Source organism: Mugil cephalus, chromosome 3 (assembly GCF_022458985.1).
Source record: "Mugil cephalus isolate CIBA_MC_2020 chromosome 3, CIBA_Mcephalus_1.1, whole genome shotgun sequence".
Lineage (NCBI taxonomy): Eukaryota > Metazoa > Chordata > Actinopteri > Mugiliformes > Mugilidae > Mugil > Mugil cephalus.
Window position 1 is genome coordinate 23,427,944 of NC_061772.1, and position 25,606 is coordinate 23,453,549.

General features: G+C 43.3%; 1 protein-coding gene across 2 annotated transcripts in view; it reads left to right on the top strand.

The window, feature by feature from the left end:
* Positions 1-25,606, top strand: part of pde8a (phosphodiesterase 8A) — a 43,849-nt gene that overhangs the window by 6,253 nt on the left and 11,990 nt on the right. Inside the window, exons 2-13 of one of the 2 annotated variants that reach the window (XM_047580072.1) lie at positions 10,685-10,872; positions 16,644-16,700; positions 19,523-19,713; positions 20,776-20,832; positions 21,088-21,142; positions 21,270-21,358; positions 21,553-21,631; positions 21,906-22,046; positions 23,184-23,272; positions 23,399-23,450; positions 23,545-23,587; positions 25,345-25,422. In XM_047580072.1, the coding sequence (XP_047436028.1) occupies positions 10,780-10,872; positions 16,644-16,700; positions 19,523-19,713; positions 20,776-20,832; positions 21,088-21,142; positions 21,270-21,358; positions 21,553-21,631; positions 21,906-22,046; positions 23,184-23,272; positions 23,399-23,450; positions 23,545-23,587; positions 25,345-25,422 (1,024 nt within the window). In that variant the 5' untranslated portion in view covers positions 10,685-10,779. The remainder of the gene's footprint in view (positions 1-10,684; positions 10,873-16,643; positions 16,701-19,522; positions 19,714-20,775; positions 20,833-21,087; positions 21,143-21,269; positions 21,359-21,552; positions 21,632-21,905; positions 22,047-23,183; positions 23,273-23,398; positions 23,451-23,544; positions 23,588-25,344; positions 25,423-25,606) is intronic. The other variant, XM_047580071.1, reaches the window with a different exon arrangement.

The window sequence follows — 25,606 nt, forward strand, 5'->3', positions numbered from 1 at the left end:
AGTGGACAGGGAGGAGACGAAGATGTAGAGCACTGGCTGTCACTTATAATATTTATACAATATACAGGTAGCTAACACGGAGCACATGATATAGATTAGGTAATAAGTTAAATTAGAAATGTAATCATGAAAACGAGTATTTTCGCTGAGTGTTTTTGTGTTGTTCCTGTGAATAAAACAGTTCTTCAGGAGACAATTAAAGGACTTGTTTGATATTTTAGAGCCCTGGACACATTTACATTTAATTTGCTAAATCTGTACAAAAACCAAAGCGTAAAGCCACCGAGGTGTCGTTCACACGGCTACGTGCTGTGCCTGGAAATTGTCTCCAAAAAACTGCAGTTTACTCTTTTCACCGTTTTCTTTTATGTATTTTTTTGGGGGGGGGGGTTTTGGGATTGAAAGGTGATTGTCTTGTTGGCTTTGGACCTGTTTGCTGTTGCTTGGTGAGAAAATACCAGTATTGCAAACTATTCTTTAAAGATGTCGTGCCACACTTTTAAACTGTGGTTTATTTCCCTTTGATAGCATCACAAGCATTTCCTATTGTTTTAGCTCTGTTTGAATTTTTATCATATTCCGCTCGCCACACTAAGATCTCTTGAGGTCATAATCTCATAATCACGTTTCGTTTCAAAAACTACACCGCATGCAGAACATAGTGTCACTATTCTTGAGAGTCATCTACCCCACATGCCGTCACGGTCTCCACAGGTGTGTTCTTAATCTCCCCTGGAATGGAGCCCTACGTGGCATTGTGGATTTGAGTAACGCTTCACAGCAGCCACGTTAGCAGCACCTGGTTCCTGGAGTACTTTGCACGTTTTCATGCTGCATCACACCGCTGCGCAACCGAAGATGCAGAATGTTGAAAGGCTTGTCCTGCGGTGAGATTTACAGCACCAGAAATTGGTAGATTCAGTATTAAATTATGAACCGGATGGGTATTTCGATGCAACATTTGGCAGTTGATCTGAAACTATGTTGGAATCGAAATGCTCCAGAGGATTTGACTTCATTTTACTGCCTTTCTTCTCTAAAGTAGCGCTGAGCAGACGAGAGCCTCACTGGATTTAAGTGAGCAGGCCTGCAGCTTATTGGCTGGAGTAAACACGCGAGACGCTCATTCACCTCCTGAAAAACCCCATTAAGCCAGTGGTCTCTTCTTTGTTTTAATGGAAATGGCTGTGACGCAAAACTTTCTGGAGCGTGGAGCTCGTGCTCTGAAGATGTACTGTACCTTTTAGTTGATTTAAGTTTTACTTGCTAGAGCACAGATGGTGCTCATTGTTGTTGTTTTTTTTTTTTTTTGGGTGGTGTGACGTGTGTTGTTACAGCTAAGTTTTGCCCAAATTGACTTCTGCAAAGGTCTGACTTCACCATGCAACATACAAAATCGTAACGCTTGGCTGTAAGTGAGATGTTGTGATTCAAACCATTTGACCAAGACATTCAAATTCAATTTGCAGCTAAGTCGCAGAAAAAGGAAGTGAGCCAAGTCGGTCTAATCTTGTATGTCAAGGAACACCTCTTTGGCCCAGCTTTACTGTGACAGTTGAGGATCAGTGTATTATCTAACTCAGACTTACTCAAGTTAGATGATATCTGGTCGGTGTCCAGTTGAGCTTATTGGTTTTGACTTGGAAAACATTAAAAGTTTGAAAGAAATTACTTTACTAGTTCTAGATTGCATGCCACGGGAGAGCAGGAAATGTTTCAATGGAAACTATGAGACCACATGCCTCATAAAAAAAAAAAAAAGAAGAAGAAAGAAAAAAAAAAGGTTGACAATTGACAAGCATGTTAGAGACAATACAAGACGGTAGAACACATGTGTGTGTTTCTAATAGAAGTGAATCAATAGCTGAAACATTCCTGCACGTCTGTCAAAAGCACTTGTGTCGATTATTGTACCTGTTGCACCAGCCGGATTACATTCCTCACTGAAAGCCTGTTTTAACTGTGTGCAGTGTAACCAGAAGTGCTGTTTGAAGCTGAATGAAATATTCTCTGTCTTACATAACATATGTAAATGGAATATTTCTTTCTTTCTATTCTTCTGCTTTCGCCAATATCAGGAAGCTCACACCCGGCGTAGTTAAACATTTGCAAGCCCCTTTCCCTCCATGTTTATCTAATCATTTGGTATTTGTTGTCAATCGCCTGAGACCCAAAAGAAATCTAGAATCCTTTGCCAGAAAAATATGCCGACCCTCAAATTGTCTTGTTACATTTATATCCTCTTACTTTCTACCTAATTAAAAGTTCGGTTAGAGATCATCCAGTTAGCGATGGAATAGTTGTGCTCCCCTTATACAATCATCAGTTTACAACACTACAGAGTTAAAATTATTATTTTTACTTTTTTCTTTTTTAGAGCAATTTAAATTTAAAGCTTAACCGCTGTCCTACGTTGTCAATAATCTCAGGGTTAGCAGAACTTGTGTGCTCGTGTCCAGTGTGGATTCGGTTAGGTGTTCAAGTCACTCAAAGCTTTTGGATCTTTCTTTTTTTGTATGTTTACAATGATTAGCCACAACACTATGACCTAATATTGTGTAGTTCTCCCTCCAGAACAGTTGTGACAAATCAGAGAGTGGACTTGGGCCTTCTGAGGGAGTCCAACAGGATGTTGTTAGTGGGGGGACTTTGGGTCCTATGGGTTGAGGGGAGGGGTCTTTGTGGATCATCCCACAGACACTTGATCATTTTGGGATCTAGTGAATTTGGAGGTCAGGTCAACACCTTGTGCTGTTTTGTGAGTTGTTGCTAAAGCGTTTTTGTGTGTCTGTGTCAGGCCACATGGCTGCTGCCATCAAGTAGTGTCATTGGTGTGGGGTGGGGGTGCCTGGTCTGGTCTGGGTGGGTGCTACATGTTTAAGTAACATATCACGAATAGCAGGTCGAAAAGTTTCCCACCAGAACATTATATTATCACAAGACGGTCAAAGTTAGTTACTTCTCCTATCAGTGGTCATAATGTTGTGGCTGATAAGTGTGTAGTAGGAATAGAAGAAGATCAGATGCAGATTTAGTAATTCATGATTTAATAATTGACCATGTTTCGTTTTCACATTAAAATATCTCTAGATGACTACACTAATATTATAAATATAGTTGCATCACGTAGTTAAATCTGTAATGTCTATTTCATATCGGTTTCATTTCAGTGCATCGTCAGTGGCATCAGTTCGCCTTTACCCCCTGTAGCTGCAGGGAGAACTAATGCACACTTCATCGTTATAACATTACAACAATGTTCAACACACTCGGAGCTATTTTTAGTACGTCTGTTTTGACCAAGGATAACAGCACTGGACTACCCCGCTCCCCTCCTGGCAGACACCGCGGGGCCTTATTTCGGGAAAAAAATATTTACGGTAGTCATAGCAAGGACCGAATTATTTCTGTTTCAATTTTGCCATTGCTTACACGTATGAGGTCGACTTTAAATAATACGACGCGGGTTCAGAAAATTGGAATTTGTCGTGAAGGCAGTACAGTGTGCGAAGGTGTCCATCGCCGAAGAGGTCGCGGATGTCGCACTTTTGCATTTGTCTGTCCTTCTTGGTCAGCGGCAACTCTGCGTAGCTTGTGTGGAGACAAAATTATGATGACCTCTCTCTTTGTAGTCTTTCTAATTATATCATACATGCTTTCAGAGTTACAACAGGAACCGTAACTTCCTTGAGTTATTTTTCAAAATGACATATATCTTTTGTGTAATTCCTGAGCTCAAATGGGATCAAAAAGTTGCTCGTCCCTCGTCGCGGACCGCTGACCACTGTGTATTTCTGGATTCAAATTACAATGCGGTTAATAAAATCACGATTGTACCGCATAAATACTCCAACTGCATGAACCACATGCTATGACTCCCCTCAAAAAGTAACATTAGTAGGCTTATTTACACAGGAATTCGGCCTCTTCTCCTTTTTGTTTACAACTTTCTTTTTTCCTACCAGTTATCTTAGCAGCAGAATATTTTCGCAATCACTGTATATGCGAGTGTGTGTGTGTGTGTGTGTGTGTGTGTGTGTTGGCATGCGCTTGTCCTCGTTCAGTGTTTGTACGTGCCTGTGTGTGTGTGTGTTTTTAAATCAAGTATAGTTTGTGTGCCAAGCCCCAGCTCGTGTCACTCACTAATCCCTCATGCAACGGTGACATCAGTGCTCCTGTTTTAGCAGGTGAACAAGGAGAAGAAGGAGGAGGTAGGGAGGGAGGAAGGGAGGGGGGGGTCCGGTGATTATCTAATGCCCTCCCAGCCATCTCAAGAGCCGCGGAGAAACCACTTGTGATATTCTCAAAAACATATAAGCTGTTTGTGGAGAGGTGGAGCAGATAGCGTTGTTAAGGGGCGGTGTAGCGCTAGTGTAGGCTAATTCTAATCCTCTCTTTAGACCACATGCTGGTGAGGTAATTAAGATGGTACGTAGTATGGGCCTGGCAGTAGAATTAGCGTAAGGATCTCTTATATTTAATCGTGTAGTTTGTTGTTTGTGCTCTGCTTGCCTTGTTGTCATGTATTTGGACTGCAGAAGAAGGAGGGGCCGTCTGCAGTGGAAAGGTTCCCTGTGAGATCCCAGTTCACTCTAGTGTCCCTGGACCTGTCGGTGTCCGACTTCCCAAGCTCCTTCTCCTTCATCCTGTTGCTTTATTGGCCTTTGACCTTAGCTGGAAGCAGAATCAAAACATACACAGCCCTGATAAGTATGGTTCACAGATAAAATGAAGATGTAACAGAATATTAAATGCAAGGCGATGGTGAAATGAAGACGCAATTCTGGGTATTCTTTTGACAGCTATGGAGGTGTCATATAGGAGGAGTCGGTGTGAACAAAAGGGAAAGTGAAGTGTGCAAGTGTTTGCAGTGCAGTTGCAGTGGTGTTGAAGGAGGCGTGTGGGGGCAGAGGAAGAAGGGGTGGTTTTACTAAGGGGCTGCCCCAGAGTCCTGGATAGATTAGGATTGCCCAGGTCTTATGGGGATTTCAGGGTAATCTGGATAAGGCCAGAAATACCTTGAAGGTGAACACTGGGGAAAGTGCTCGGCTTCTTGTGGATCCGTCTCCCAACTCTAATTAATTTACACAAATCTGTGGCAGATAATGGGAACGTCATGTAGATTTTTCCTATAAAGGGTCACTCTTGATGTTAATACATGAAGTTCAGTTTACAGCTGACGAGATGAGCACTTCCTGTTCCTCCAATCCCGTGACAACAATCCTATATATTTTTTTTAATCTGTAGTTCCGGAGGTACGAACTCACCAAAGTGACGTGCAACGAAGACTGACTGCCACCTCACGTCTCCTGTATCTGGACTAAAAAGTTGCAATTGCACAAACCACAACCAATGGCGCATTTGTATTAGAGGAAATACTCCCTTTATACTCGATAGTTTGTATTTGTCATTTAAAAGAGGAAACTGGAAGGGCTACTGTTAGCTAGCTGGCTTGGAAGAGCTGACGTCTCCTGACTCATGCTGATGAGCTGGTCATGTTGTTGTGAAAATATTTGTGTATTCATGAATATATATAAATATCTTCATGAATATATATATATATATATTTATTTTTTCCTGGCAAATTTGGAGACAGCCATGTGCTGCTTGAGAAGCTGCGACCTGTGCAGCCCATATTTATTGCCCCTCCCTCACTAGCAGAGTGCGTGCAGAGTCGACAAGAACATTTTTCTTTTAGTTATTTTTATTTTTGTTTAAAAAAAAAAAAAACTTACTAAACCAAGATCTATTCACTTTATCACTCAGCACCAAAACGTTACAGTCAATAGCAACAGCCCCAACTTTTACTGTCGTTGCTAATTAGGAGTTTGCTAGCTGACTTTTTTTTTTCTATCTCTGGCAAACTAATAGTGCAGGTTGTCAATCAATCTGGGGGGCGGGGTTATGTGGTTATGTTTTTGGTTAAATTGAGACTTGGACCATTTGTGATCATTGTCTGACCACATTTGGAGGTCAGACTTCTCTGCATTTCTTTGGTAGAGTGAGTTGCGTTAAAAACCACCAATATTCAACAAGGGTTGCTGTTGCATCATAGAGTTTTGACTCATTCATTCAGAAAAAACACATGACCGCTATTATAAATAGAAAACGGCAAAGGCACCGTAAGCGATGCTTCCTCATTAATATTGAGAGCCTTTTAAAACATTCTGTTCTTATAGATGTTAAATAACTAGAAAATAAATAAATCTAAGTAAGAATTTACAAATTTATTTAATATGAGTACACAAGTGTAGCGCCCTGATGCCCGCACACATAAAACGGCGCTGTTCTCGGTTCTGGAGCAGCTGTAGAGATCCATTAGAGACGGCAGCTGTTAAAACGTTATACCGCGCCCCAGATGATGTCGGGGTAACACACAGAGTGCAAAACTGAGATGTTGATACCAGGTTTGAACACATGTACCTGACGTTGGACACTTGGAATCGGATCGCCCGGATCGGATCTTAAAGCGAGGTCTGAACAGGCCCTTTGTCACATCCATTTCTCTTCTCGTGCACTGTTTTGCTAAGATGATAGACCAATCAGAGTGATCTCACACACTGAAGCGCTGCCACGTCGATTCAGCAAACACTCGCAGACGTCCCAACTCCAGCGAACAGCTGTCGGCTTGGTGTGTCACGGCCCTTAAATTGACAAAGCACATGGTTTGTCTCACAGAACTGGAGACTGTTTGGAAAAGGGAAGGTACTTTCATAAAAAAAAAAAAAAAAAAAAAAAAAAAATGGTTGCACGTGATGGGGGCAAGCCGTTGGTGTGTCATGTTCTATCACAGGTTAAACACAGCATTGGGAGGAGTTTTGAGTAATTGAGTTTGTGTGCTAAAGGGCACCTGAAACATAAGCTCGTAGTCAGGACCCTGATTGAGACACACATCTGTGGATGGGCCATAAACCCATAGCTCGAAGCCTGACAAGACGGATTACCGTGTGATCGTGTGATCTCGTGAACCTCATGAGAATCCGGCTGCCTCACAGTTTGAGGGAGCTTCATAAAGTTCGAATTGTGATGCTGTCACATTTTTAACAGGAGGCCTGCATTTTAAACTGGAGGTGTACGAGGGAGGTAATGTCTTATCAAAACACCCCATTCTGTCGGGTGCAGTGTTTTTGCATGGTGCAATAAACGTCTGTATATGCCATTTAACACTTACATGCACGGTGCTGGGGTTTTATGGATGTTTCTTTAATTGAAGGTTGAACAATCGCAAAAGTTGGGTAAAAGAAGCTAGGACAAGATGAGATAAATACAGCCACGGGAGGTGCATGATAGCTGAGAACCACCTCATTGAAACCTCATCTGCTTTCTGAATCTCAGAAATACCATTCTCTGTTTAGCTGTTAGCGTACTGTTCGTCATGCAGTGATGTAGCAGACAGCCGTATGCACCCCCCCACCACCCCACCCCTCCGCGGTCTACGGACACATTTCTCTCCTGCTTGTCTACTAGTTGTCTCCAACTCTTGTCACTTGGCTTGACGGCAGGAATTGCGCTCCTGCCAGGCGTCAGTTACTCTCTTTGGCACGGCGACACGTAGACCACATACACACTTGTGCCACGGTGGACACGGTGTATGCAGGCAGAGCTACTGTAGGCACGTCATGAGCTTGGGGAATGCAGCATGATGTCACACACGTACGCAGATGATCTAAATCTTAATTTAGTCGAAGATGTAGAAAGGCTATGGAGACTCTCTCTGTGGGGGCAGAACAAGTATTCATAACATGCAGTACCTTTCAGTATCTGTTTGTTCTTGTGTACAATGTGTGTGCGTGCGTGTGTGTGTGTGTGTGCGCAGACCTGCAGGTATTAAATATCCACGTCTCATTTTTCTGTGTCAAACTGTGAAAGATTTCACTGGAACAGCAGTTCACATAATGTGATGGGTTCCGTGATATGTGAGGCGATGCTCAAAGTGTGTGTGGAACACCAGTGAGAAACAGGGACAGGTCACCAAGGATGAAGTAACCTATCCATTTTCTGCAAACTCTGTATTTTTAAACCATGGACGTCATTCAAGGGCGTTTGGGACTGAATTCCAGGACAAGTTCAGTCTCCTGCGAGTTACTCGGTGTCTTCCCTCTGTGTGTGTATGTGCATTCCCGTATGCTTGAGTTTCCGCACTATCTGGTGAGGTAGGAGAGATGTCACTGCAGACAGAATAAAGGTCAGGGCGTACTCTGGAAGCACGGCTCGAAAAACAATGAATGTGTAAGTGCGCATGTGTGCGTGATTAGAAATCGCTGTATTTGGGACAGCATGTTTGAGGACTAGCTGCACAATGCTGCTGCACAGACAGAGGAAACATTGCTTTGAAATCGACTTAACGAGTATTTATTTTATTTTTGAAATGATACGCGCTGCATCGCGAATTTGGTGCAGCGAGAACAGCAGCGTGCGTACAACCGAAGAGCGAGCCCACTGCTGGCTTCATTGGGTAACACTATACACCAGGAACGAAATCTATTATCATTCTTCCCCCTGAGCATTATTGAGTTTCAAAGATGACAGTTATTGTGGAAAATAATCTGGGAATTGACAGCACAGCCATAATTAAGTGAAACAAAGAATAGAAATTTGTGGAGGAATGTGACACATGTTGGGCCTTTCATGTTGGAGGCCATATTGACAGCAGTAGTGGTTTATAAAGTGAGATGATTGGTATCAAGACTGACATGAAAGTGAGAACAGTAATGTGGAGATTGTTAGTCTTGCTGGACATACTGCATGTTGTCAATTTTGCCTTTCTGTCTTTAGCTTGACTTCGGGTTCCTGTATTTATCTCAGCCATTGGCTACATACACCAATCAGCCACAACATTAAAACTACTGACGGGAGAATTAAATAATATTGAACATCTTGGGACAGTTCAATGTTCTGCTGGAAAACTTTTGGACCTGGCATTCGTGTGGATGTTACTTAGACGTGTAGCACCCACCTGGACCACCCCATCATCCCCAGCAGGATGCAGCCTGACACAGGCAGACACACAGAAGCATCTAGGAAAAGCAGCGCAATGTTGACCTGGCCTCCAAATTCACTGGATCCCAAACTGATCAAGTATCTGTGGGATGATCCACAGAGGCCCCTCCCTTCCACTCATAGGACCAACATCCTGTTACCAGACACCACAGGCCCATGTCCATTCTCTGATGAGTCACAACTGCGTTGCAGGCACCACAAGGGAGACCTACACGATATTAGGAAAGTGGTCATAATGTTGTGGCTAATCAGTGTATGCAGAAAAAATATGCTTTTAATGACTTGAACACCTAACCGAATCCACACTTAACATGAGCACACAAGTTCTGCTAACCCTGAGAGGTTTCTCCCAAGAGATCATTACCAACGTAGGACAGAATTTAAGCTTGAAGCTTGAGTCGCAAATGTTCTGGAGGCACGAGGGAGACCTGTCGCCATCTTGTCAGTACCCAGTCCCTCCTAACTCCCAGCCAGTTGAAAAAGAAGAGGTGGGGGCGTGGTGGCGCCTAGGCGGACATCTAGTCTAGCAGGACATCTAGTTCTCATTGGCACAAGAAAAAAAGAAGCAGTTAATTTTCAGCTGGTGATATGAAGTGTCAAACTGATGCCCGAAAACTTGTCGCTATGTGACGGGTGTGACGCGCTGCTTATCAGATTCGAGCTCCCTTCAATTTTTTTTCAAAGACCCGCTGACAGGGTGACGCTTTAACGAATTTGTTTGGCTTGTTCACTTTTAAATGAATCCAGCACAGTCGGCTTACAACTGGCCGTTTGAGGAACTGCAGTTTTTGCCGCTATCGGGGAAGTTTGATTACGCGGTAGAGGAGCCCCGGGGCAAATTATTTTCAATCTGGGAATAAGAAAGATGAGAAGCGCCTTCTGTTTTGCGGCAAAAGAAAACTCGTCGAGTGTGTCAATTGGAAACGAAGACATTAAAAGAGTGACGATGAGTTCATTTGAAATGTGTAGTCACTTACTGTTATGTTGGCCTGTCATATGCACACAGTCCGACAATTGTCCGAGTAAATGAAAGGAGGCACATTGTTCATCTCATGACACTGCATCTGACACACACTCAATAACAAGGAAAAAAACACTGGGCGATAATTTGATGAATAAAAAAAAAAACATCTAGTGGAATATACCCAATAAATTATCACATTTGTTTTAGGGGCTGATATTTACGTACTACTGGTTGTAGTTTTTTTTTTTTTTTTTTTTTTTAATCCAGGAGGTTGGAGGTATTTCCTCTGTAGTGCGTTCTGCCGGACGCGGAGAGAAAGAGGCAGAAATACAGAGAAAGCGAGGATGTTCTGGGACAAACCGATCCACAGTGGCCTAGTTTCCCTCAGCCATGCCCGTGACTCAACTAAAGTCTTCTGCCTGGCTGACTGTGAGCTTGGTCACCATGGATAAGACATGCGGACAGAGCCAGAATACACATGGTTGCAGTTATTTTCTGAACGGATGAACTGCAGTTGCATTAACACGTCGGACGAATGTGCCATTTTTATTCCGGTGGGGTTACTGTGTGTGTGTGTGTGTGTGTGTGTGTGTGTGTGCGCGCGTTTTAATCATTTTACTATTCCTTTCTATAGTGTCAAGGTAATGGACAATAGTGTTTATTTAAGCAGGTCTTTCATTTTGATTTTGTGATCCTTTGCATGTTTCCGCTGCTGTGAAGTTACGCCAGATTAGGCAAGACTGATTCAGTCTCATCCCAGAGTGCACGCCAGAGAGGCATGGATCCACTGCAGGTATCAGGGACGGGGAGTTATAATGTGTGAGCTCTGGCACGCAGTTGAGAGCAATGGAAATGCAGCGTGCAGGAAAAGAAAAGGAAGACATGGAAGGAAAGGAAGCGCTAGTAAGGTGGGAAGCTTTGGATTAATCAAGAGAGCGTGTGTGTGTGGTTTCTAAACCATTTTATGCATTAAACTGAACATTTATGGCCCTAAAACACTTTTATTTTGAAAGGTAAGCAGTGCAGCTTTATCATTGTTGGGGTTTTCATCACCAAAATCTATTCACCGATGTTTAATGTTTTTGCCGATTGTCTGTCGTACACTGGTGCCACATACTCGTCCCTTAAGACAGATTTGTGCGGCTCCGGCTGAGTATTTTCAGTCTGTTGTCATCCTGCGGAGTCAAATGGTGACTAAGTGTCTAAAACTTTTGCATAATACGAACATAGTCCACGAAATGCTGTTTTTTTTCTTCTTTTTTTTTGATATGCACGCATTCCTGTTGGCTATCTCTAAGACAACCGGTAACATTTGTTTTAAAACACTGTATGGCAACGATTCGAAAGGCACTCAAAGGCAGGTTTATTGGCGTGTGTTTCTTTTTTGATTATTCTGGAGTCGGTTCTTTGCAGCTGGCAGTTTAGTAGTTGTTGTAGCCCCCACGCAAATAGTGCACGTGTGCTTGTTTTAGTTCTAAATGAAAGATTATACACAGATCAGGCATATCATTATGACCACTGATGGTCTGCTGGGAAGCTTCTAGACCTTGCATGGAGATGTTACTTGCGTGTAGCACCTACCTAGACCAGACTTGGACACCCCCACCCTATAGCAATGAGTCCTTGATGCACAGTCTGATCCCTGTGGTCATAATGTTATGCCTGATTGTTGTATAACAACAAGATAAGGCATCTCTAATTTCTACGATACGATGTTTATTTAAAGAAGGTCCCAGTGCCTCAGCATTTGGAGGCAGTGTTAGTCAAAACTGTACAATATTGCCGTACATATTGTCATAATTTAAAGTCGGGAGAATTTGGCGTTTTCCGGGATGGTCACTGAGCTGGTTTTGCAGGTTTGAAACCCCACCGCTGGCGTCAGTGGACATCTATTGGGCAGCAAATGGAAGTGGCCACACATGAAAGTGAATTATTCTCTTTGAGGTAACACACGCAGCATGGGCAGCTAACACTACTATCTAAGTGGCTCAGCGTGTGGCAAGGTTGATGTGTCACTCAGTGCCATTTAGCCCATCACTTAGCTCAGTGTGTGAGAGAGTTAGTGCGTCTGACTGTCTGTCTGGTACATAGTGTGCATCCACACCTGTGGCTGCGACTGCTGGCCCTAATCAGACCTAATCAAGAACATTGATTCATCTCGATTTGATTCACATTTTTAGACTGGAACACACACAAACACATGCGAGACACCCCGCCACTAGTTTGCGAGACCAACACTTTGTCTTCTCGCAAAGGAGAAATGCTGATCCTGTCTGCCGTCGCTATATCAGCTATGCATATAATATTCTTCTTAGCCACATGTGGAGAGGTTTTTGAGGAGGGACGGACTCTGTCGGGGAGTGGTAGTGGGAGGGAGGGCGAGAATGTCAGCCGGAGAGAGTTCTGTCAGAGCGAGGGGTCTGGAGATTGTTAAGAGAGCGGGGCAGCCGCGCACATTTTCCCAAGAAGCACGAGCGAGGCAGGCATCCCAAGATTCCCTGCATCCTGGTCCCAGCTCTGGGGTGGAGGAAGCTGTTTACTCTTTCTATCTCTCACTGCTGACGTCGGCGCACCGAACAATGTCATCCAATTTCCTGTTTTTCACTTTAGTGGAAAGCCACTCTCCCACTGTGTATGGTGCACTGTGTGTGTGTGTGTGTGTGTGTTTCTATGAGTATGAGACAGAAGAGCTGGCGGGTTGAAGGAGAGGAGAAGGAGGAGGAGGAGGAGGAGGAGGAGGAGGAGATCTATAGGACCGGATACACTAGGAGCAGGATGTAGGGTTAAAGGCAACTCTACTATGTAAATACATTAGGTGTATTGAATGAGACTCTGAATGACTGTAGACACCTAGCAGGTCTGCTGTAGGCCGATCGTCACAACCTTCTTTTTTTTAAAAAAGCTGTCCACTGGGAAAATGGCACTAAATCATTAAAATGCACTCATGTCTGTAATTCTAAGTTTTGACTTTTGCAACTGATCTTGTGACTTGTACCACAGCACCACAGCACGCCTGGCCAGACATGATCTCAATAAGTTCCTTATAGGTCAGCATGTAAATTGGACTGAGGTGTTATTTTGCATGATATACTTTGTCAAATTACCATAAAAAAATAAAAAAAAATAAAAAAAAAACTTAGACTACATGCCCAAAGTTTGGAAGCAAGATCAGATTTGTACATAAAATGTCATAGTTTCGTTGGTACACTTGGCATCAAAATAAACATGATAATTATCTAAAGAGTAACTTGCCAGAAGACATTTTTACTGTAATTATCAGGTATTTGAGTTTTTCTTTCTTCTGAGTAACCTCCTCTGGCTTTAACACAACAGCATGGCACATATGAGGAATTCATTCCATAAGGGACATTTATAGAGTTAAAGTTAATGATGCAAACTGTGATTTCTTTGTTGTGACTCTTGCAAATCTTCTCGAGCCCTAAAACTAAGCCCTTCTTTTCCTTTGCTGACATTTATTTAGCAATGGTCTGGTAACATCAATGTACACCTAAAGATAAATCGAGGAAAACGGTTCATATAAATTAAAGCAAAGTCTGATAATGCAGTAAATACATCCCAAAAATACATAGAACTCATGCTGTTTTTTTAAAGAAAGGCATTGTGAACAGAAAGTCGAAGTTGCTTCCAGAATTTTGGCCCGTGGTGTACGTGCTAATGATTAATAAAAATGGCCCTCAACCGGTGTTTTATCCCACAGCACTGTGGATGCAAAGCGGGAATCTTAGATACTGCAAATGTTGCAGAGTTGGATGATACAGGCTGAAATGATAACATCGTCACGAAACTTATCCATCAAGTCGAACAAGGAACTGAATTTAATTCATGCATTCACTGAAGTGTGTCTGCGCTGTGCCCTGCTCTTACACAGACGAGTCTTAATAACACAGCGAGAGAGAGAGAGAGAGAGGAAGAGATCCCAGCGGTGCAGCATAGCAGCATATAGCAGGAGGGCGGGATCATGCTGAATGACGTCAGCATACGCACCACGTCCGTAGGGCCGGCCCACTTGCTCACTCACTCCTCTGCTTTGTTTGCCTCTGGTTTAGTGCCAGCATGATGTTTGCGGGATGCAACTGCTTGGCTGAATGATTCATCGCTCTCTGTGTGTGTGTGTGTGTGTGTGTGTGTGTGTGTGTGTGTGTGTGTGTGTGCGTGTGTGTACTGTACGAGAGGAGTATGCTGGCCGGAGAGGCTGGCAGACTGGTTCAGCTCCGTATTGGTGTGCATGTGTGGCAGGCTGGCTTTTCGAGTTACACAACCTCAGCTGCAGTCGCATCGGTTTGTGTCGTTATCAGCTAAGAGAGGGAAGTCTCTGCCGGACGGAGGCAGAGGGCTGTGTGCTGCCTCTCGCTAGGCCACAGCTAGCTGGAGGCTCCGCGGCCAAACTCCGTACATCAAGGGCCTGACCTCAAGTAGTTCACCGACTACGGCGGCCCATCAGAGTGGAAAGTTTTTATGTGTGGCGTATTCTTGCGTCACCACAATCTCGCCGACATTTTGGCCCGTGTGAGTTTGTGAAATGGTCACGGAGTGTGATTGATTTGTGTCTTTCCCCGTGATACGGCACGACTTTGAAAGTGTTTGTGCAGGCAGCAACTTGAAAACATTTATTTAAACCCAAACTACAATCTCTTCCTGGACCTAAGGATCTAGGTTTCTACTTCCACTTGTGCCCACGTAGATGAATGAGTAGATTAAACTTGCATTAAGACTGTGTTGGACCTTTACCCAGTAGTGGTCTCCAGAAAAGAGACGGTTTTGTTTTCCCTTCCACGGGAAAATAAACGAGTGTTTTGAATCTGTAATCAACATTAGCAAAGCCGAGAACGGAGTTATTTGTCGTGACACACGTGGCCAGAATAATTGGAATTAAATCTTGACAGCAGGGAAAGCTAGGTCTTGCTCGGTCGAACCCTGCTCGTAAGCGCGTGAGTCGGTGGCATTTCCATATGTTAGGCCCTATTATACAAATTAACATGCGTCCGCACATGAGGCCGTCATGCGGCCGGGTCCTCGTGTCTGCGGAGGATCAGATGATCCCAGAACATCAGCTCATAGCCATCCCGAATCCATACACCTTGTTTCGGGACAGCTACAACAAACGGCCCAGTGTCGCGATGACGTCAATTTGGCTACAACCGGGGGCTAATCAGCTCCCCCCCATTCCCCCTTTCTCTCTTTGTTGTTTCACCGAGGTTTTCAAAAGGCTTACAATTTAGCAAGAAGTGATTTACTGCAGCCCAGCACGCTCTAAAATTCCTCTCTGTATTCCTCCTCACATGTGTAGATTGTTTACGGAGAAGAGGAATTCTAGAGGGATGGCGGTCCGCAAGGGGCTTGGTTGCTATGGTTACTAACCCCTGAGCTGGGTTCCATTTAGCAGGAAGAAAGCTAAATTATTTGCAGACAGAAAAGACAGTATGCCCATGTAAGAAAAGTGTAATGAGTTGGGAATGTGATTATTATTATTTTAATTTTTCTTTTTAGTTCCTGCTCTGTGTTGTGGAATTAAACGTCAGAAGGCTAGGGCACAAGCTCGTGTTTTGCCCGTTCAGCCTGTGGTGGGAGAGCGCGAATGCGTTAGCGTCAAAATATGTATTTGAAGTAACAAAAGTGCTCATGCTGAATGGTTTATTTCAGACCGCGGTGTGCGTGGCTTTAATGTCACAGCCAAAGGTGGAGCACATTTTTCAAATTGCCTAATATACTATCATAAAGTCTTATCTTGACCTTCATTTGTTGATTGAATTTTGTATTGAATAACAGAGCTATCGAATGAATGCGCCGGATTTAAAAAAATGACAATGTCCTCCTCTTCCTCTTGCCGTGTGCAAGAGGAGTACGCTGTGTGTGCGGCAGAGGAGGAAATGTAGCAGAAAATTATAAGTGTAAGTGCCTCAAAGTTGGACTTAATGACAGTAATGTAATGTAGCAATGACCGTTTCCACCACTAGCGACAATAAAATCATGTGAATCTCCTACAAGCAAAAGTCAGCCATTCACAGTCTTAAAAAAGTGTCCAAAAGTTACAGTAGTATGAGTGAGGAGTACAGAGATTTATTTAATTTTTTTTTAATGCTGAGGCATTGGTATCTTATATTTATGGGCGTTGTGCAGCTTAAGAGCAAAAGAGCTTGAATCTGCAGCTGTAAGCGGAGTTTTTCCTCAATTTCCAATCAACTTTTATTGGTTTAGAACTGCCTGTAAACCTGGTTTTGAACTGATTCAGATGCATCGCCGTACTTCTGTCGATCCAGCTGTAAAACACAGTTAAATACCACATATTTTTTTTAGACTATGCTTCTTTAAGTTGATGTTGACATTCATTTTTTTTTTGCAGCAGTAGCGACCTTGCCAAATAATCATTACAGCCGGTTAATAAGAGTTTCTGCCTTAACTTAATCTGAACATAAGTAATGTCACTGTGTGGGATAACTTAAGTGAATATTTCTTAATGTTGCCATTTCATATTCTAGTTAAATGTGCAAGCTTTATTTTTCTATATATTGGGTTTTGATGTGATCTGAATAAAAGTGTGGTTGCTTTTTGCTTTCATGCAGCAGCTCCGTGGGTCAAAATGCAATGAAATGACTGAGCAAACATCCCGTTCATGACGTGTGTTTTTTCTAATCCTTGTATTTTTCTTGTTATTTTTCAGACCACATTAACAGAGGTGCAATTTGGACCAATGAAGTTATTTAAAGACCCACTTCAGGTATCGTAAAAACAATGGCCGAACATCTGAATGATTGATGCACTGACGCATTAAGGCTTTCCACGGAACGACGCAAGAGCCTCATGGAAAAAAATAAAAATAAATAAAACAAAAACACAAAAAAACATCTATGTCCGTATCATTTAGGGGCTTTTAGCAGAGCTAAACCCGGTGTGACTTGTCAATATTTGGTAGCTTTTTTTTTTTTTCGACAGCTAATATTTCAAAACGTCGCCCAGTTTTGTTTGCGGTTGGGACTAATCTCGAATTTCTCAGAGATATCGCACCTCCCTGGCAGATTAAAGAGAAACAGTCCCCACTGCAAACATTCAAGAGGGGTGGAGGGGCGAAAAAAAAAATGTTAATGGACGCATTGTGTGCGATGCAGCCTTGGGTTGTCAAGGCAACAAGGCCAAACATTTATGACCAGGAGCATACCATAGTGAACAATGCGCGTTATGGAAGGGCAGCACAGAGGATCCATGGACCGCCCCGTCGCTGCAGACGGATCACTCTCTGACGTTCGGTGGTTCATTATACAGTTAGTGCTCGTTCCTTCGCCGTGTGCTGTTGGTGCCGTCGTGTGAAAACTTAAGCGGAAAGTTCATTTCACAAGTGAAAGTCGAGAACATTTGCAGATTAGAAGCGTGAAAATTTGTAGCTTTTTGGGATTTGGAGACAAAAAAAATAAAAAACATCATCTGAGGATTTTGCCTGGAGGTGAAAATGATGTATAGAGATTCTTAATAATGCACGGTGTTGCTTGAAATCACAACAGCTGCCAAACTTAGTCCAACAGTGATGATGTGTTGGCCGTTACATTAGCGGCCCGGTAATTTAATACCATGTATGAAGTACGCAGACTCTGCTTCATTGTCTGATGCTCTCCAGTGTGACCACGGTAGGAAAACGAGGTAGAGAGATATCCCCTTCCTGTTTTTGTCACTCACAGCTGATCCTGTCATGCCCTCCTCCTCTCTACTCCTCCTCTCCTCTGGCAGTTCACAGGATCTGGCCGGGCCCTCTCTGTTTTCAACAATGATGTTTTCTAGACAGAGTGATCAGACTCTGCCAAAATGCTCGCTACCCCCCATTTGAAACCACCCGCCCCCCCTCTCCCTCCTCTTGCTGTCTTTCTCTATCTGCTCCTTTCTCTGTCCATCTGTTGCTTTGGAGCATGAAACATTTTAGCTTGAATGTGCTTTTTTTTTTCTCTCCCCCCCACCCTCCAACCCACCACCCCCTTCTCTCTGTTGTAACTGGGTGTGTTATTACCGAGCGTGGCATATCTGTCTCGTCCCAGCGCAGGCATCTGCGCAGACCTTATCTCGGCCTATATTGCCCCTTCTTCTCCACCTCGGCGGGAATGTTGACTTTTCTACCAACATCCCAATGTGGAATTCTGATCTAATTCCCTGCGCGTACCGAACATAGCTGCAGGACTCCGAGGTGATGTATTTATGACCCGGACACTTAGTGCCGCTCGTGGGGGCTGCGGGTGGGTGGGTTGGAGGGGGGGCGTTCATATGTGCAATATGGTTTGCATTAGCAACACCTATCTCATCCACAAGTAAGTGCGCGCTGCTTCACACCCGAGCCCTCGCTTTGGTGCTGAAATAAAGCCACGCCGGTTGTCAAAACAGCCTGTCCCGTCATTGTTTGGAGGACATTAGTTGCGGTTTTCTTAGCGCAGTCAGGTCGTCGTGTCCTAACTCAACCTTACAGGTGTGATGCAAACTTAAAACTGCAGAACAAGCTTTCTTTTCTTTACGTTCGTTCCGCTCCCTGCCAACAGTTGGGGATGACGTCTGTTTGAGAGAGTGACTCATGAATCCGCTCTTAGTGCAGCGCTGCTCTTGGAGGCGGGCCTAAACCCCTGGTCCAGTATTTACGCAAGTAAGGGGAGTTATGTGAAAGTACAGTGACACAGAGAGAGCGCTCTCAGCGGCTGGTTTGACGGTAGCTGCAGCACTTTCGCCCACAGCCTTGGCAGCCTGGTGGGAGGGACCGCAGCCAGTCGAGTCCGCCTCGACTAATTGTGTCATAGATCACGGCGGCGGACAATAAAATCTCTGACGCACCCGAGTGTGAGCCGAGCCTGATCAATCAGGGCATGTTCGCTGGAGGCCTGAGGTCGCGCTGCAAGGCTGATTATGACAAACGCAAATGAGCACCGACGCAACAGTGATGACTTGGCAACTCGGAGCCGTCGCTCCACTTTTACGGCGGCTCTCTTTTGTTTTGCGCTTTCCTAATTCGATAGCACGGGGGGTGGGGGAACATAATTTGGGATGAGTTACGCCAGTTTCCGCAATCAGATCACAGCTACGTATCAGTTAACCCGGCGGCCCGCTTATCTCCATAAACATCAACATATCAGACAGTCAGTTAATTCAGTAGCTCGCTTACGTTTTCTTTTATTTATTGAAAATCAAACGGTGACGCCACATTTTCTTACATTCATTATTATTATTGAAGTCACTTACTGAGCAAAAATGTCAAAAATAAGAACAATCAGCGTTTGCTCATTCACGCTGGTCGCTTTGGTTTCATTAACAAGGTGTTTTCCCTGTTTTTGTTTCATAAAACAATGATGAAATGTACATTTTGTTTGTTGGTTTTTGTCCAGTAGGTGACCCAGAGATGCCTGTTGGGACATCTAGTCTGTGGATCTAGTTGTTTATGGAGCTCATGCTTGGAAATTCATTGTCTCCTTTACAAGCATTTCATAAAACCTGATAGCATGTACTTGTTAATTCAACCTTTATCTTCCCTTCCCCTTTTGCTCACCTGGACACGTGCGCTCCTCTCTCTTGTTGCAGGTACTTTTAGTTTTTGCCAAAGAGGACAGTCAGAGTAATGGCTTCTGCTGGGCATGTGAGAAGGCCAACTTCAGGTGTAGCATAGCGCGAACACCCGAGTCGGCCCTTGAATGCTTCTCGGAGAAGCATCACGACCTCGTCATCATAGACCACAGACATTCCAGACACTTTGACGCTGAAGCACTATGCCGGTAAGCACTCTCTCATCATCAGCAGCATCGCCGGTGCAGTTCATGTTGTGTTCCTGGAACGATGCGGGGCTGCGTGTGTTTTGTAACGTGGATTTTTAAGCCGGGCGTCATTTTACACTAAATACTACGACATATTTTCATACAGTTGTCAGAGTTTAACTGGTACGGCCGGTTTGAATTCGTACAACCGCCACTCAGAGGAGCTGACAGTGAACACTGCAACTATTCATTCATTAATTTTGAGCCATTGATGCATTACTTGTTGCTATTTCAACTATTTATGTCCACTACTTTTAGCTTAACTCATTTATCCACTTATCCATTACTTTTATTAGTCTGTTTCCAACTTTCTCCAGTGCTTTTTTGTGCTAACCCTAGACTCTGTTGGTAATGAGTTTTCACACACATTAGGTCACAAGATCTGGTGCGTCCGGGCCTTACAGTGAACTGGAAATGTGGATATATATTCGCATTTCTTCAAGTAATCCTAGGCTAATGACATAATTCAGGCCAGATGACACTAATAGGACCAATTGTGGCACGACTTTTCATGTGTTTTACGGTCCGTTTGGTAACACTTGTGACTGCGCGTCCGTGATGGGGGAAATGGCCGGCTCGCTTTCGGGCTCCCCAGCCATTCCCTTCATGCTACCTCGCGGAGCCATGTCAGTGAGAAATGAGCGCCGCCTGCCCATACCACTCTCTATCTTTAGCCTCTGCCCAAACCAAAAACACATTTACAAACATTCATTTGCCCTGCCCAGCGTGTATGTTAACCCTATTCATTTTGGCCAATCCATATGTTCAGTGTACACGCACAGGGCTCCGATGGAGAACTAAAGGGCCTTTATGACCACTGGCTAGGGAAAACCACAGGCGGATGAGTGGCCCTGTACACTGCATTCTTTCAGAGGCCTAGGCCTGCTCACAGAGCTCCACCACTGGGCTCTGCCTGCCTGGGAGAATCGGAGCGTGAAAAACTGAAAAATACATTGATTTGTTGCCATGGGCTTTTCCACCAGCCCGCTCACTGGCTAAAAGGCTCCCTCTGTTTACATTCAGGTCAATTAGAGCGGTCAACTCTTCAGAAAACACTGTGATAGTCGCCGTTGTGAAAAGGTACGTACAACTTGCTGACCCCTCTCCCTCTCTCTTTCGCTCTCTCTGTTTTTTTTTTGGCCGTCTACTTGTTCTGTTCCTCGCGGTCTTTTCCGTAGAGTCTAATGAGTGGGGCTAGTGTCAGGACTAAAATGCATGACTTGAGCGGAGGGCCTGTGGGCCTGCAGCCTGTCATATGTGCCGGCCCTCTGATGTTCTCTAAACAAGCATTCGTCATGTCGATGCCTCTGTGCTAACATGTGCTCTCTTTTTAAGGCCAGACAGAGAGGAAGCCTCTGTGATGCCATTGATCAATGCTGGATTTAATAGGGTGAGAAACGCCATGTGTGTGGCGTCTGCTGTGGAGATGCACTGAGTTGCACGTGTTTGAATCAGTTTAATAAATGGGATTTATTGTATTTTTTTGTCGACTGACCCGTGCTGCTCTGGCCCCTCAGAGATATGTGGAAAATGCCAATATGATGGCCTGCTACAATGAGCTGCTACAGTTGGAGCACGGAGAGGTGCGGGCACAGTTCAAACTGAGGTGAGGCCTGCAGTATCATTAGTACTTCCTCTGTACTCTTATTTAAACCTCTCGAGCGAAATCTGCGCTCGCAGTTCTATTTTTAATCCCATCTTTTTGACTCTTTCTTTCGAACGAATAAAGAAGATGATGAACACTGCCGCATGAGTTAATAACGATCCCTTTACCGTTCTCTCACTCTGTCTACAAAAAAGGGCTGGCAATGCTATTTTCACAGCTCTAGAACAAAGCCAAGAGGCCATAGAGATCACTTCTGAAGATCAAGTAATTCAGGTGAGTTTTTAAGAAACTTTATTGCCGTGATTTATGGCTCCACTTCTCCCTCGTCTGTCTTCGTTTAGTTCCCAGCTGCGGCCTCCGTTAACTGAACGACCCAAAACACTGTAGCCTGTGTTGTCGCTATAATTTCTGACATGCAATACATCAGCTCCTCTGAAAACATGTTGCTCTGGTTGGCAATGTGCACATTTAGCCGGAGACGGCCCTCTCGACTGTGTGCGCACTACTCGGATGAAACCTGAACTTTCTCGTTGCTTCTCCTTCGCAGTATGTGAATCCTGCCTACGAGTCCATCATGGGCTACCAACAAGGCGAGCTAATAGGGAAGGAAATAATAGAAGTGCCTAAAAGTGAGAAGAATAAGCCTGATCTCCTTGAAACAATAAACTCCTGCATACGGAAAGGAAAGGTAATTCGCATTTGTTAAATCCTTATGCACTGTCTTGCACTGTGTGTCGCGAAAGCAAACACAATTCATCTCATCTTGCTGCTGATGTTTTCCTCTGGATCAGATTATCGAAGGTTTATAACAAGCGCCCCTCAATCCAATTTAACCCTTTGACTTCCACACTTAAATATCATTCTGCTATATTAATAGCGTGCAACTGCAGTATTTTGACATTTCATGATTAAAATGTTCACCCAAGTGCACAGATTGATACAATATAAATACTGAAGCTGTTTGATGTATATTTTCTAGCTATCGCTTCAAAAAAATGGGAAAATTTGTGTATCTTTCAAGTTGAATGACTTGCAGTGGTTTAGAAAATGGGTACAAAATGAAAAATTAAGCATTTTATTGTCTACTACTACAAAAAAAAAGGATTAACCATGTGGTTACAATGTCAGTCAAAGGGTTAATATTCCCAGGCCAGTCTGTTTTGATTGGGGTGGTTACAAGAGGCATTTTTATTCTGATTGTTACTGTTAATATACTGTTCATTTTTCAGAAACTTTCAGTTTATTTTCATTTTTCATTTTGTGTTATTTAGCTTCATTATGTCCATTCGCGCATGATTATTTTATCTGCTTTTTACATTTAGCTTAAAAAAATAGATATTACAAAAAACTTCCTAACAAAAATCCCTCTTGTAAGCACCATCTCCGCTCTCCTTTGTGCATGCGTGCACACGCATCGACGTGTGCAGTAAGTCTGCACCACCGGCCATCCAGCTGTTCCGTTTCATGTGCATAAGGACAGCGGCTGATGGCTGTGCTGTAATCTTACTACACAGAGAGCGAAGGTCAGACCCAGACGGGCTAACAGCAGGACAGGTCCTTTAAAGCTGCTAAAGCAGTCTGTAGGCGTGAGGACATGAAACAAAAGCCCGCTGGAATCCAGGAGAGTTCGCCCAAACCATTAAAGCCGGTGGCGGTTCCTCTCTGAAACATTCTGACCCTCCAAACCTGTAGCATCAACATCACCCACACTAACAGTTTCGGCCCTCTGTCAAGTCTCGTTTCCCCCATTTTCTGTGGTAAACATGCTACTGAACACGTTCCCGTGTCCGTGCATTACATGTGTCTTGGTCTTGTTTTGTTCCAGGAGTGGCAGGGGATTTATTATGCCAAAAAGAAGAATGGAGACAGCATTCAGCAAAATGTGAAGATCACACCTGTAATTGGACAGGGAGGGTGAGTGATAGTATGTTGAAGGAGCTCATTCAGTCCAGTGAATTACCTTTCTTTCCAGCGACTGGATAATATATGAATGAATAACCTACATGTTCTGATGTACTAATACACTTCTGTCATTCACAGAAAAATCAGACACTATGTGTCTATCAACAGGCCTTTAAATGATAATAATAAGGTGAGATGTTTTCTAATTTGTGTGATTAATAGTGAATAAAATGAGCTCCCTGCTTCCGTGCACCAATTCGCTTTTCTCTACTTTGTCCGTGCAGAGTGATAAATCCAGTGAACGTGTGCAGGCAGAGTCTCAGACAGGTGAGATCCAGCCTGAAATTCTTTCTGCTCCATTAAAAATGCTCACTAGACTTTCTCGGCCATGGATTTACCAGCATCGGTGATGGAGCTTCCTTCCAAAAGAGTGTCACTTGTGATTTGTGCAGATGATCCACTTCGCTAATATTAGCTGATTGTTTGCAGACACCAAATACATGCTGGATCACACTTTAGACGTTCGGGCCATTTGGAAACCCGAAACCTGACATTTGGAAATGTATCGCGCCATGCCAGAAAATCATTGTTCCCCTTTAATCGCGTCCCAAATTTCTAAACGGTAGACTAAAAGAGTCCAGTCCTGCTTTATCTAGCTGAGAAATGTCACAAAAGACATGAATTATATCTTTTGTTGACCTTGGGGGGGAAAAAAAAAAAGTTATATAGACTCTTTATCTGCTGACCATTGTTCCTTGTTGTATTGTGGAATACTGGAAAGCCAATTCACAGCTGCGACTGATTTCAAAATGCAGCAGCTCGACTTCTGACAGGCAAACAAAACAGGGATCGTATCTCTCCTGTGCTGGCGTACTTTCACCAGCTCTCTGAAAAGAAGGAGTTTTGAAATTTCGCTTTTTGTTTATGAAGCGTTACACCATGTTCCAGCACGGTATATTTCACATGAAATGTTGAGCAATACCCCCACAGTTTCTAGGTATTCTGATTAAAGACACCAAAGAATGATTACGCCTCTGGAGTTATGGAAAAAACTGCCAAACTACGTACTATTTGTTTCATTCTATGTCTTTGTTTAATTTATTATGTTTTTTAGTGGCATGTAGTGATTAGAAGAAAACGTTCCATGTTTTTTTTTTACATTTCTTTATTTAAATATTCAGTATGTCCTGAGCAGTGGCTGTGTCTGCCTACCTGGGCGTAGAAACAATTAAATATTTCTTGCTTTTTCTTAATTATTCTGTGAAAACGAACTAAAATCTAAAATAAAGAAACTTCATTTACAAATGAGGCGATTAAGTAAAAAGAAAAAAAAAGAGCTTTACAATAGCAATCTGGCTAGATTTATTTATTTTTTTGAAGAAATGTTCATATTCCATGAAATCTGAACTGAAAGGCCAGACTAAAGGATAGGTGGACGATGTCCAAAGGTATTTTCTGTTCAGCCAAAATCTGATTTGTCTCAAATGGACGAATGTTGACCCCAAATTACTCAAAATCAGTAAGATTTTACGAGAATAATGAGTGACATGTTCTCACACACACTGTATGTTTTTGTTTATTTATTTCGAGGTGTGTACATGTGCCTTTGTGCTGCTGTGAAATAATACTGGAAAAAAAAGTCACTCGTAAATCAGCTCTGCAGTCCTGCGTGAGAAACCTTTATCAAACGCTGCGGCATCCAGATGTTTTTTAAAGATTTATTTTTAAGAACTGCTAATAATAATAATATTTTTCTTCGTTCAATATAGATCACATTATCTTCAGTTCCTTTCTACGAATTCATTGATTTTTTCCCGCATGTTCCCCCGTGCAGATTAGATTTCCCTCTGCTCTGTGTTTACACCCACTTTTACATCTTTTGTTCCCAGCGTTGTCCAAACTTAAAACAAAAACTTGAAGAAATCATGGAATTAATAGAAGATTTATGGGGGATTAGGGGAAAAAATAAAATAAGTTACTTCGAAAGGAACATTGGGATACGAGGCCAAAATCAACCTCACCACTGAACCTGAACTTTGTTTGTGTGTTAATTTAAGGTGATTTTTTTTTTTTTCCCTTCCCAGACATTCAATCCAGTAAGCACAAAGACCGGAGGAAAGGCTCTCTGGACGTAAGATCCACAACGTCTCGGGGGAGCGATGGTGAGAGTGATGGGACATAGATGATGGAAAGTCTGGGCGCTTGTTGTCAGCTTGTGAAACCTTCCCAGTTGTCTGTTTGCATCAAGTGTTGATTGGATACAAACACACTAATTAGAAAGTGGTTGGATAATTGCAGCTTAACTTGTTGTTTTTTTAAATCCCCCTGCAACTTCAGACCTTTGAT